We start from the raw sequence: 13,485 nt of genomic DNA on the forward strand, positions 1-13,485 counted from the left end.
TATATATGCATGCTGGTGTGTTTTGCACAGTTCTTTTCTTTTTAGATAAGGTTGTCTGTGCTCTGTCCTTAAGAGATCATTCTTTAACTTTGTGATCACTCACAGTTTTAGATGTGGTTTTCTATTTAGGTAAACTAAAATATATTAGTTCGCTGACATTGTGGTGTTGATTACATCATGTGTAGATTCGGACTTTCTTCTGGGGAAATACTTTATTTAGTGATACAGTAATGATTAGAAAACGGAAGTTTAAGTTTATAATTCAGTATAAAATAATTCATCTTAGACTAGTTACCTTAAGTTTTCAGGAGTGCTTCCTTTCAATTCTCTAGCAATATGCTGCCCTCTAGTGGTTTCACAAGTCGCTTACTCAGAAAAGTCAATGCCATGGAGATTAGGATCTTTTGATGGCTGGAACCAATATGTTGGTGTTCACTGTTATGCACGCACGTCCGTGTGCACGCATACACACACACACACACACACACACACACACACACACACACACACCACCCCTTCTGGAGGTCATGCCAGGAAATTGCCATGGAGATGAAGCTCTGGCATGGATAGAACCAGGCCAAACTGGGTCATGCTGTGTTCTTTTGCCTAGTATTTGACTCTTGAATTTCCAGTGACCAAATCTTAGAACAAATTATATACTCCAAAGTATATCTCTACCTCAAAAACTCATTAAAATTATTAACTTGATGCTGAGATGAAAGTGTATTTCCCAGTTACCATAGAGTGACTTCCACATTCCTTAAAATACACCCCAAGTTACAGAATCTCAAAGATAAATTTCTAAATCTTTGTAAACTACAAAATGCAGAAAGCATAAAAGGTATTTGTAATTAAGAAACAAATACATAACCTGAAACTATAAACAGTTCATATCCTTTATAACTTATGCTGATTCAGACTCTATTAAATTTTTTTTGGTGTTTATTTTTGAGAGAAAGGGAGAGAGTGTGTGTGTATAAGCAGGGGGGAGGGGCAAAGGGAGAGAAGAGGCAGAGAATCAGAAGCAGGCTCCGTGCTGTCAGCACAAAGCCCAACTTGGAGCTTGAACTCACAAACTGTCAGATCATGACCTGAGCCAAAGTCAGATGCTCAACTGACCGAGATACCCAGGTGCCCCTTTTTTTAAAATTGTTTTTAATTGCTGAATCAGACTGTAAAACGTAATTAGTTTTAAATGTGGAGCTCTGTGGTCAAAACCAAAATAATAATTACAAACGCCATCTATTAGTATTTAGGAAGTTGTTCAAATTGATTTGAACTCTCAGATATAATCATGGATGGCTCTGACCCAAAGTGAGGAAGGACGGACTGGTGCCTTGGGGCCTACACTAAAAACTCTTCTGGTAAGAGCCTGGCTACATAGATTCCTTGAGCAGCCTTGCTGTACTAAAACACCTTTACTTCATGGTAGCTCCAGGGGCATACCTATGTCAGAAGGAATAAATATATTTTCCCCCCTCTTTTTTTGTTAACCAGTTATAGAAATCTTGGGAGGGTTTCTTGGGACAATAAAGATACTGTGTTACATCTGTATAGTACTTCAGTTACCAAAGCACTTCCCACCTATGATCTCAATAGAGCTTCACAAGGTAGGACTACAAGATCACTGTCTTCCCTACTGTACAAAGAGAGGTTAAATGATTTCCCCCCTACTTAGGAAATAGTGAATTTGTGACAAAAACCCAGGTGCTATAGCCACATACTAAATGGTCTTTGTTAATTAGAATAGAAACTTCAAGACTGGGTGGAAAATACAAACTAAAAAGAAATAAACAGATCTGGATCCGAATCAAATGATCAACATTCAAGCATCTAAATCTGGCCAAAGGCCTTCATCTGAAATGGTGATAGAGAAAACCAAATCACACTCTTGAGTCTTCATAATCTTAAGGGCACTGAATTGTGGTTTTATTGATATGACTTATACCCCCAAATGTAAGTTTTCAGGCTGTAATTTCATTTAAAACAATAATAACCCTGGAGGAGATATGCTTTGGCCTTCTTGTGTGCTGACTGCATGGATCAAGGAGTCTGTTCCTCTGATCTTCGTTTTGGAGTGTTCCCTTAGGCCACTGTGGTGAGAAACTGCTCTGTCATCCCCCAACATGTACTGGAGTGGCCATCTTAAACTGACTTGATTATTCGATAGTTGATTTTTTTTTTAATTTTTTTTTAATGTTTATTTATTTTTGAGACAGAGAGCATGAATGGGGGAGGGTCAGAGAGAGGGAGACACAGAATCCGAAACAGGCTCCAGGCTCTGAGCTGTCAGCACAGAGCCCGACGCGGGGCTCGAACTCATGGACTGCGAGATCATGACCTGAGCCGAAGTCGGCCACTTAACCGACTGAGCCACCCAGGTGCCCCGGTAGTTGATTTTTAAAATTCATTCCTAGTGTAGATAGAATACCACGTAGATGGAGTCAGTCAGCAAGCATTTAATTTCGCTCCATTCACAGCTCTACCAAAAGTATGTTAGTCACAAGCTCTCTCTATGCAAAGCCTCTCCTTTCAGAAGAGTTGGGGACTGAGGGATGCATATCCGAACCTACTGCTAAGAAATAGGTCACTGGGTGGGTGATGTTGACAGTGGAGGAGGCTGAGCAGGTACGGGGGCGGGGTAAGTGGTGTGTGCGCAGTGTGCGGGCACATCAACTGCAGGATCACCGGGAAGGAAATCTGAAAGCAAGCTGTACTTCAGCAAGCCAAGACTTAAAACCATGTTAACATGGAAATGCTGCAACTATAAGTAGTTTTGATCCCTAAACTCATGGACTTACGTTGTCTGTATACAAATGACTTTTGCTCTCTTCAGGTCTTTAAAACCCAGACGTTTATTTCAGGTAGCCTGGCGGTTTTTGTAGCGCCATTGAGTCCTTATTTATGTTAACACATAAAAGTGTTATCACCCATAATGCAAGTTTCTGTTTTAAGGGTATATCCTCGACATCAATAAACTCTGAAAAAGACAAGGGAAAATGAATAGTTAACTATGTTCCTTGAAATTAAACGTTTAGTTATTCCCATTAGTATTATTAAAGATTTTTTTTCACATTATCACTGCTTTAAGAAATGATGACATTCACATCATAAAACTGTGAAAAATGTCACTTTTAAATTGAATGTTATTTTTAAAATACTAAGTCTGAGTATAAATACTCAAATAATGACACTTTTTCTGCCCTCTCACAGAATACCCAGAGGATAAGCAGTTCTCAAGCCACTCAACCTCTAGCTACCCCAGTCGTGTCTGTGACCACCCCAAGCTTGCCTCCACAGGGACTGGTGTACTCAGCCATGCCGACCGCCTACAACACTGGTGAGCCTGCTCTCGTGCCTTTTGTGGATTTTAGTTTTGTTTTGTGATCAGCATGTGCTTTTGTGATTTTTTTTTAAGTGTATTGATCGAAATAAATGATTTCCAGTGTTTTAGATTCACATTTGGATGTATTAAAACAAATACTAGCTTTGAAAAATGTACAGAAAATACATTGACTGTAGAATGGTTTCCCAGCATCGACCTTTACTTCCCCCTGACAAACAGGCGGCCGTTCTCACAATTCCGGCCCGTGCGTCAGACCGAGGAGGATGGACTGTCGTCGTTTCTCATCGCACAGTCCCTCACTCTTCCCAGCTGTTGAAGGAAGAGGTTTTTCTCTTCATGCCGTGTTAGCCAGCTTGGGGAAGACGGAGCCTCCTTGCACTCGGGACCCCGCAGGGCAGTGGATGTGTCACTGTGCCGGGCACGTTGTGTTGTCCTCCATGTGTTTGTGCCCCGGGAACAAGACCAGGCCCTTTCTTGTTTCTCCTCAGAGCCAGTCACTCCCCTTTTGGGAGAGGAGCTTTTCGCCCATTTATGTTTATTTAGACGTTTCATTTTAAAATCCACTATTTCGGGGCGGTGTTAAGAAAAGCTACAACCGCTGCCCTGAGTGCAGGGGTGCGTGGAGCCACGCAGACTGTGTGGACAGTCCTCCACATACATCTGCCCTTCCGGGGAGAGGCAGGAGGTGTGTGGCTGCACTTTCACCGGCTGAGAGGCAAGCACCCGATGCTTCAGAGAAGGAAACAGTTAAATTTTACCTTGTCAGTTATGAAGAGACTGCAGTATAGGGCGTATATTCTTCTCATGATTCTTCTAAGTAGACTGTAATAAAAACCAGCTAATTTTAGACTTCAGGGTAAATGCTTTAGCACGGTGTTTTCAAACTGCTGTCTGGAGCTCCCTGAGGCCACTGATACATTTGATTGTCACTTTAATTGCATGTAGTGCACTTAAAACAAAATTGTAAAAGGTTTTGTTGAAAAAGCCTTTCAGAAAAATGTCGACCTTTTCTAATCGATATGAAAAAGAAACATGTCCGAATCTACTAAGTGCAAAATCTAGGGTAAAACAAGAGATTACGCATTCATAGAAATTGTTTCATTCCACTGATGACCAGCTAGCTGTATGAGTGACAGTATGCTAGGGACATAGCTTTTCTCCCGAGTTTCTGCCAGCTAAGGAGCAGGACATACATGAGATGGCAGCTATGGAGGTAAAGTCCTCAGTGGCCGAGGTTGGCAGTTGGCGCTCTGAGACTTGAGCATGTGAGGAGGAAAGAGGGAAATCTAAGAGCTAGAATGTTCCAGAGGGATACTAGCTGAGAAGATGGGGCTTGAACTGGTATTCAAGTGAGAGTAGTTTACTGAATAATACTTCGTGACGGGTTTTTCAGTATACTTAGAAACTCCACTATGCTTGTTTTTAGAAATGCAGTTGGATTCGCAAGAACGTGTTTTTCTAAAAGTGCAGAAGGAGTTACCAAAACATAAAAATGGAGTCCTGTTCTCTCAAAACCATCAATCACGTGGCTTCAGTCTGATTCCTTCTTTTAACTTAGACTTTGCACTCTTTTTCAGAGCATGTATTTGGCTTAATTTTACCATATTATCTTTAATGTATTTAGTTGCCCTTTCTAAAAATATAACCGTTTTCATCTTTCTTTAGTATATCATCTGGCTTTCGGTACATATTTAGAGTCAGACTTGTGCCAGATGGTCAATAAAGGGATAAAACAATGAGCAACATTTCAAAAAATACAACAGTTGTTATGCAGACACTTCCTCATGCCCATCAGTAAGGTCACTCCCAGCTTCCTAGACTTGCTCGTGCATCCATTCAGCACATACTTATCAAACACCTACTATGAGGCAGGTACTGGGCCAGGCACAACAGGAGTGTGGCTAGTAGTGGAACTTAGGGAGTGTTGGGGGAGAAAGACACAGGATAGACAGCTCTCAGAATAATTTATTGTAGTCATATTAAGAGCTGCATTGAAGCTTTGACCTAAAGGAGCACAGGTGACTCAGCCAGGCAGAGTGTGGAGAGTGTTCCAGGGAGAGGGAGCACTGTGTACAAAGACGAGGAGATAGGAGCATGACGGGGAGGACAGGGATGGTGGAGGGCAGTTAGAGTTGAAACTGTAGAGGTAAGAAATTTAGAGGCCATGTTGAAGATTTTGGATATTGAGAGTGCTGGGAAGCCATAAAGTTTTAAGCAGAGAGGTAGCATGACCATATTTGTTGTTTTAAGATCACATTGACTGCAGTGTTCAGAGGGGCAAAACTGCATGCAAGGAACCCACGTGGGGGGCTGGATCAATGGCCCCAGTGGTGAATACTGATGGCTCTGACTGGAGTGGTGCTGGTAGAGCTGGTGACTCAGGCAGTATGGAGAGACAGTACGTAGAATTGAGCAGCCTTGGTGGTTGGTGGTGGAAGTGGGAGGGAAGTATCAACACCCACGGGCCTCTGGCACCGGCAACGAGGTGAAAGTCGGTGCCGTTTATCAAGATGAGGAGGTTTGGAGGAAAAGAGGAATCCAGCTTGGGTGTCAAATTTGAGTGGTTTGGAGGGACATCCAGATGGATGTAGCAAGTTAGCAAGTAGGGGGTTGGGAATACTGGAGGTGGAGAGAGTTGTGAGGCGCAGGGGGGCGCTGTGGAAGGCAGCGGTGCTCGGGTGTCCCCACACCAGCCTCTGGGAATGCACCAGGCGGTCAGGAGACCGTGGCATGAGGAGCAAGCGTAGAGGCACGTGGAACCCGAGCACCGCCTGCACTGTTTCCACTCCGGTCCTTTTTTATTGACGTTAATTTGCTACGAAAACCAACTTATTTAAATACCTCTCTTGAGACATGGAAAAGCAGTTGAAACTAGAAGGGTTTTTGCCACCTCTCTTTAAAACTAAATGGAAAAGACAAGTGTTAATGAAGAACTGAAATAACTCTATGTGTGAATGATACCTAATGTCCTAGGTCTTGGCCGAAGTGACTTGTGTCTGAAGCATTCATATAAAATAACCTATATTATATATTGTACTCTTGTAACACTTAAGTATTTTCATGAACTTGAAATTGTTTTGCAGGCAGTCAGAAACCTTTGACAGCCCCTGTACTTTGAGCAAATGCCGTTAATCAGTTGTGTAATAATGTATGATTTATGCCACTGAGCTTGGCGCTGCATGGGAAGGGGTGCCGTGTCTTTCCTGTTGCCCTTGTACTTCAAGAACCTAAGACCTGCTGTTCCAGACTCAGCCTGACCTGTCCCTCTTCTTCCGGAGGGTAGTGCTGGGCACATTTAAAATAATGGTTATGTAGGAACATCCTTTAGCAATGGCCTTTTCATTATTTCTATTTACTGGAAAAAGTATCTCAACTTCTTGTGAGACATTAAACTTATAAACATTTAGTACAAAGTTGAAACTTACTGAAATAATCCCAGATAAGCAAATATAGCCAGGACCTGTTGGCCTCCCAGAAGAAGAACCGTTGTGGGGTTAGACCTGTGTGGTGTTTTAGGTTATGAAGTGCCTGGCTTCTCTCAAGCTAGGAGCTTCTGGAGCTACTATTTGAAAAGCCTATTTTGCACGGGCCTCTTATTACACACACGAGCAAGATTTCTTTCCTTGTTTTAGATTACTCGCTGACTAGTGCGGACCTGTCGGCCCTGCAGGGCTTCAACTCGCCGGGAATGCTGTCTCTGGGACAGGTGTCGGCCTGGCAGCAACACCATTTAGGACAAGCAGCCCTCAGCTCTCTGGTGTGAGTAGCTAGAAATTTTTCCCAGATCTCTATTCCCAACCCGTGCACTTTCTTTTTCTAGCTGTTACAGTCTTCACGCTGTTGACTTTCACATGACTGTCCTACAGTGATTCTTTTTTAGGTGGTACAAGTGTTTGGAGAAAAGATTTTCTTTATGATGATTCTAGATAATAGCTGGGATACCGAGCAAACTAGGCATTCCTTGAAGAAATTCGGGGAGCAAGCCTTCTCTTGTATGGAGGTAGAGAGACACATAGTAACCAAGGGGCACTGTGGCACCGATGTCACCCGTATGCACCTCCTACCTACCCACCAGTGATTAAGCCACCGGTCCCAGCTCTCCTTCCCAACCTCTATATCTGATTCCAGTGTTGGAAAAAGGCAGCTTTGAGGTATTCAGGCCCACCTACCACTTTTTTGGGGGGTTTTCTCTGCTTTGGTGATTAGATAAGGGATAGAAAAATAAGTGGCCAACCCTCATGGAGGCCAGCTGGGTGTGCTCTTCTGTCTCCTCTGCTGAGATGCTCTCCAGCTACACAGCGCTATTGCTGTCCCGGTTCTGCAAAGGCTCTGTTCCTTCTCCTTCCTGCTAGCGACGCCTGACTCCCCCTGGGCACCACCATACATTCTCTTCACTCAGGTCCCCTCACCCTGCCCATAAGGGGTGTTCTCTTTGTTGAACTCTGCTTGGTGAGGTACAGTGTGTGCAGCGAGCCAGCTGGGATCAACCCACGTGAATCCCCATAGCCTGATTCACACACAAGATACCAAACCCCTGCCATTCCTCCCCTGCTATCCACAGAGAAAGCAAAGGTTATTTTCCTTCATTTATTTTCTTTGCATGTTGGCCTTTGAGGCGTCTGTTCATCCTGATGAACACACTAAAAATAGCCCCACAGAAGCAAGTGGAAGTGGCTTGGCACTCAGGATGGGGGAACAGGCTGGACGCACACACTGTGCTGTACTACTCTGAGCAAGTTAGCCTTTCTGAGACCCTTTCCTCACCTGGAAAGTAGGGTGATGTTACTGAAGAAACCAAGGAAGAGAGGAAGCGGAACCCAGGCTGCCGTGTCGTTCCTCTCTCGTCTCTCTGCTGCACGGCATCAGACACTGACACTGCTTTGCATACTTCACCTGCTAGAGTACCACGGGTGCGGGTCGAACTAGCCTCTAAAGCTCCCATCTGTCCTGTTCTTTTTCTTCCAAGGAGAGGTAACTAAAACCAGTGTTGGGGAATTCTGACAGCATTTCGGTCAGGCGGTATCTGTAATACACTCCGGTTACACGGATGCGCTCACAAACCACTTAACGTCTTTTTTTTTTCTTCCTTCAGTGCTGGAGGGCAGTTATCTCAGGGTTCGAATTTATCCATTAATACCAACCAAAACATCAACATTAAGTCAGAACCAATTTCACCTCCCCGGGATCGAATGACCCCGTCAGGCTTCCAGCAGCAGCAGCCGCAGCCGCAGCCCCCCCAGCCCCCCCAGCCCCCCCAGCCCCGGCAGGAAATGGGGCGCTCCCCCGTGGACAGTCTGAGCAGCTCGAGCAGCTCCTACGACGGTAGTGACCGGGAGGATCCGCGGGGCGACTTCCACTCTCCAATTGTGCTTGGCCGACCCCCGAACAGTGAAGACAGAGAAAGCCCTTCTGTAAAGCGAATGAGGATGGACGCGTGGGTGACCTAAGGCTTCCAGGCTGGTGTTTGTACGTGGCGTTACTGCAGTGAACTGCCCTACATATCTAAATTGGTAAATAAGGACATGAGTTAAATATATTTATATGTACATACATACATATATATCCCTTTATATATATATATGTATGTGGGCGTGAGTGTGTGTATGTGTGGGTGTGTGTCACATACGGAATCAGGCACTTACCTGCCTCGTAGATCTGCAGATGTGCGTCCCATGGCAAACAAAGCACCCTGTAGGCGGAGTCTAGTCTGGCACTTCCTTGGACTACTTGTTTCATAAGATAACCAGTTTTTGCAGAGAAACGTGTACCCATATATGATTCTCCCACACTAGCTTGCAGAAACCTAGAGGGCCCCTACTTGTTTTATTTAACTGTGCAGTGACTGTAGTTACTTAAGAAAAAATGCTTTGTAGAACAGAGCAGTAGAAGAGCAGGAACCAAGAAAGCAATACTGTACATAAAATGTCATTTATATTAATTACCCAGCCTGGCATGGGTCTCTGTTGCAGAGGGGTGCATGGGAAGGGCTGTTGATATTTTAAAAAACAAAACAAAAAAGCCCCACACATAACTGTTTTGCACGTGCAAAAATGTATTGGGTCAGAGAAGTGATCTTTAGCTAATAAAAAAGAGAGAGAGTAGAAAACACGCATGAGATATTCAGAAAATACTAGCCTAGAAATATAGAGCATTAACAAAATAAATTAATATATTAAGTTATAATTGGACTATGTCAGAAGTTTCTTTTTACATTCATATCTTAAAGAAACTGATTTTAGCTCATGTATATTTTATATGAAAGAAAACACCCTTATGAATTGATGACTATATATAAAATTATATTCACTACTTTTGAACACATTCTGCTATGAATTATTTATATAAGCCAAAGCTGTATGTTGTAACTTTTTTTTTAAGAGAATAGCTTTATCTTGTTTTAACTTTTTAGTTTTATTTTAAGAGGGGAAAAAAAACAAAACAAAAATATCTTGCAAGCAGAACCTTGGAAAAAAAAAGCCATGAACACTTATTATTCTATATGTAAATTAAAAGTTGAGCCAAACTCTTTGTGTATATAGCATCTTAAATATATTATCACCTTTGATGTAAGTACCTATGTATTGTATGGTCACCAGATTAAAAAGTATATTTTTGTGGATTGCCGCCAATTTGGGGGGAAAAGGCGAGATCCTTATCAAGTAGAGTATTCACTGTTTAATATTTACTATTTTGTTAAATATACTGTACTTTGGATTTTAATTATTAGCCCAGTCTTTTTCGGAGGATTGTATAAAGGGGTTTCTCCCCTCACTGGTGGTGAATGTGTGATGTTACATTGTAATCTTTGTGCTGTATGGGTTGAGCATCATTATATATTTTATATGTGTACATAAATAGCAAAGTGGCAAAAAAAAAAAACTGGTGTTAAGTTCATCTTGCATAAATATAAAATGTGTTGTAACAGATTTTATAAGGCATTATTTAAAACTTGCCTTTTGTGAGGAAAAAAATATAGTAGAAAAAGCTGACCTAATTTAACTAATATTAGAGATCATGGCAAAATAGTAGATGAGCACAAAGGTTTTATAAGTGGTAAATGATTAGGGAGAAATAATTTTGGGGGGAAGGGATCTTTTCTTCCTTGACCCTCTAAAATAGAATGATGCAGCTGGTTACAAAATCCTACCATCCTGAACTCTCTGTGCAGTGAAATGACACTTTGGTGTGGGGAGAAATTCTCTCGTGGGCAGATCCTTGGCACGGCCTGCCGTCCTAATGGAGCCCGTGCCGCACTCAGCTTAGCTTCTGAACAAGGCCTTACTCCTCCTGCAGGAAGACAGCGAAGGCGTGATAGCAGGTTCGTGCGTTTCCTGGGCTTGTGCCACAAACAAAATTCAAAGTCCTGTATATCTTTCATCATAGATTTTTTAAATACTCCCTTTCCTGAGAAACTCAAAATAAGGGTTTAAGAGTTGCTGCTATTTTGTATTTTACACTTAATATTGAGCAGCTACCTACAGTTTTTACTTACGTTTTGCTTTTCCCCCTAAATTGCCTTCCTTTTGACAATTTCCTCATAATGCTATTTGTGACAAATCATCAGCCAGGTTTCCTGACTGACACATAGGTATTAGGTACAGGATAAACCTGTGGCGTTCACAACTAAAAAAAACGGAATTCTGTTTTAATTTTTGATAGAGGCCAAAAAAGGGAGGGTGATGTGCCGTCTCCTCTCGTCAGTATAGACATTTGGCTCGTCCTCAGAAAGGATTAGTTTTTCGTTAAAATGTACTTCTTTTACTGAACTACATACAGGCACATTTCTTCATAAGGTCACACTTAATTGAAACAAGACAGTCTCCCAACACTGAATTTCCAAGATGATCCTTACCACTTTGTAAACCATTTATAGCTTTGAAAGTGTTAAGTGATTCTTTCGTTATTATTTATGCATGTTCATGAACTTCTGCTGTACATTGGAATAGGAGTTAACACATTCACATTTACTGTCTATTTTCTTGTGTGCCTTATGAGATGGCTTTTCTGACTGTATCTCAATAGTCTTTCTTTCTATGCAGGTTTATAATCAGTACAACTACTGTTTTCTAAAATAATAGTACACAAGGCTCGGAGTTTGTATTTCAATTACACTGACCAAGTAACAATGTATTCCGTTTTCAGGAAGTGAATATTTGACTGTTAACCCTCTTCCTGTATGCCCAGTGTGACGTGGAGCATACGGACTTGACAGACACCCCTCACCCAGACACCATGTACAAACACATACACATGCACATCTCCTGGTGGAAACCAACTCAGAGCGGGGAAGACACGAATGGTGTTTCTTTAGAACCGACTTTTCTTACCGTTTTAGACTCATGTGTTTTGTATGACACCATCACAAGAAAATTTTATCCTTCAGATGAAGTATTTTATTACTAAAAGACAAAAACAAAAAAAGCTTAGAGTACACCGCACTGGTTGAAGTACAGTTTCCCTCCGTGCGCCGCCCGGCACGACACTGAGAGCAGAGCCACCATCGTATGTCTGCAGATGGTCCCGATCAAAACTCCATCTTTTGAGCCCTAATTCTGTCCATTGTGTTCGAGACTAAATCAGGGGTTTGTTCTAAAAGAACAGTATATGTTTTACCATTTCCTTTACCTATAAGGACAGCTAACAAAGCATTAACATATTTTCTTGATTAACCATCATGCGCACAAGAAATACATAGTAAATAAGGAACCAGAAAACTCCTGGCGTCGGATCATGAGAAGCTAGATGAGTAGAATGTGAAAAAGATTTTACAAATGTAAAACTTTTATTTCTCTGTAGAAACTTTCTTCACTTTGCTGTGCAAGAAGACACTGCTTTGCTATATTTAAAATGGCTTTTTTAAAAAGAGATTTATGTATTTGGTAAATGTTTGTAGTCAACAGTTCACACAAGAAGCTGTACACGGTTTGATCACGTAAAACCGTTTGGCGGCACAAGCTGGACTTTGTTGCCATCCTTGAGATGAACCTTTTAAGAAAAATAATCTCAATTTTTCCCTGAATGTGTTGTTTTTTCTTCATTATACAATAAATATTATAGTGAACTTTTTATCAAATGGTTAAGAAAATGCTAGAGGTTGTTGTAAACTATTTGTATCCTGCACTCACTACAGTAAAGACGGACTGGCTTTTCCTGTGTACTCCAGACTCTGTCGTGTTTGCCGCCAGTCGGCCCCTCTGTCCCCCTGAGTCCCTCTCCTTTCCCTTCCGCTCACAGGCCTCTCCCACCTGCAGATCTCCTTTACTCACCTTGAGACTCGGTCAAGGAGATCACCGTGGCGTCTCACCAGCCTCACCCGTAGCTGCTCCCGGGGCCTCCCCTTCTGGGCTGCCCTTGGCCCCTCAGGAAGCAGTGGGCAGTCCGGGCCCCAGCATCGGCGGGCCTGGCCGTCACTGCGGCTGCTGTGGACCCGGTAAGCCCATCCAGGCTCTAGGAATGACTTCTCGAGGGATAGATGATGAGCCAGGGTTGGCGGGGGTGGGCGGGAATACTGCTAAATGGGATCGGATGATATATATAGCAAGTTCTGTCTTTTTGAATTTAGGGGGTGAGATGATTTGTTTTACCCAAAATGCATACATGATACTGAGAGAGCGGCAAAAGACAGATTCAGTAAATGAATTGTTTTCAGAAGTGACAGGTGTGAAAACTTGTCTTAAACTGGGAAGTGTGGAAAGTGTTCCCTTCCTCGGGTTTGCCTTTTAAGCCAGCTCCTAACTAAGCAGATTCTTGCTGTCAAATGAAAAGCTAAATTTTTGTGCTGGTTTTACTTGCTGGCTACAGTGAGGCTCTTATTAGCAGATTTTGAAAGCCGGTGGAGTCCTGTGGCTAAAAATAGTTTAATCACAGCTGCAGCTACTTAAAATCAATTCACTGCGATTTCCTAGTTAGCTCCCACGGGTGCCTTCCTCTAGGCTTTATCTTGCTTTTAAGCTGATTCTGTGTCCGACTGGCACCAGCCAAGAAGATGATTTTTCAGTCGGAGCCCTCTGCCAGCTGGATGGCCCAGCCTGCTCCCCTCTGCCTGTCTGGTCTCTCCGTACAGGGTCAGAGCAGCACCTGCTGTAGAACTGAGGAAACCAGTGTTTCTTCCCACCTTCCACACAAAGTGAAGGGGGTTC

The 13,485-nt window shown here is 42.7% G+C and overlaps 1 protein-coding gene and 1 long non-coding RNA gene across 8 annotated transcripts in view; one reads left to right on the plus strand and one right to left on the minus strand.

Moving 5' to 3' along the window:
* MEF2A (myocyte enhancer factor 2A) overlaps window positions 1-12,503 on the plus strand; it is a 161,391-nt gene extending 148,888 nt beyond the window's left edge. For all 7 annotated transcript variants that reach the window (XM_047861761.1, XM_047861768.1, XM_047861763.1 and 4 more), the window contains 3 exons: window positions 3,214-3,340; window positions 6,979-7,105; window positions 8,439-12,503. In XM_047861761.1, the coding sequence (XP_047717717.1) occupies window positions 3,214-3,340; window positions 6,979-7,105; window positions 8,439-8,793 (609 nt within the window). In that variant the 3' untranslated portion in view covers window positions 8,794-12,503. The remainder of the gene's footprint in view (window positions 1-3,213; window positions 3,341-6,978; window positions 7,106-8,438) is intronic.
* On the minus strand, window positions 2,870-8,231 carry LOC125167532 (uncharacterized). The gene is made up of 3 exons (XR_007152817.1): window positions 8,111-8,231; window positions 4,105-4,168; window positions 2,870-2,980 (listed from the first exon to the last, which is right to left on the minus strand). It is a non-coding gene; the product is annotated as an uncharacterized LOC125167532 (long non-coding RNA).
* Window positions 12,504-13,485: the final 982 nt, after the last annotated feature.

The sequence above is a fragment of the Prionailurus viverrinus genome, chromosome B3 (assembly GCF_022837055.1).
Source record: "Prionailurus viverrinus isolate Anna chromosome B3, UM_Priviv_1.0, whole genome shotgun sequence".
Taxonomy (NCBI): Eukaryota; Metazoa; Chordata; class Mammalia; order Carnivora; family Felidae; genus Prionailurus; species Prionailurus viverrinus.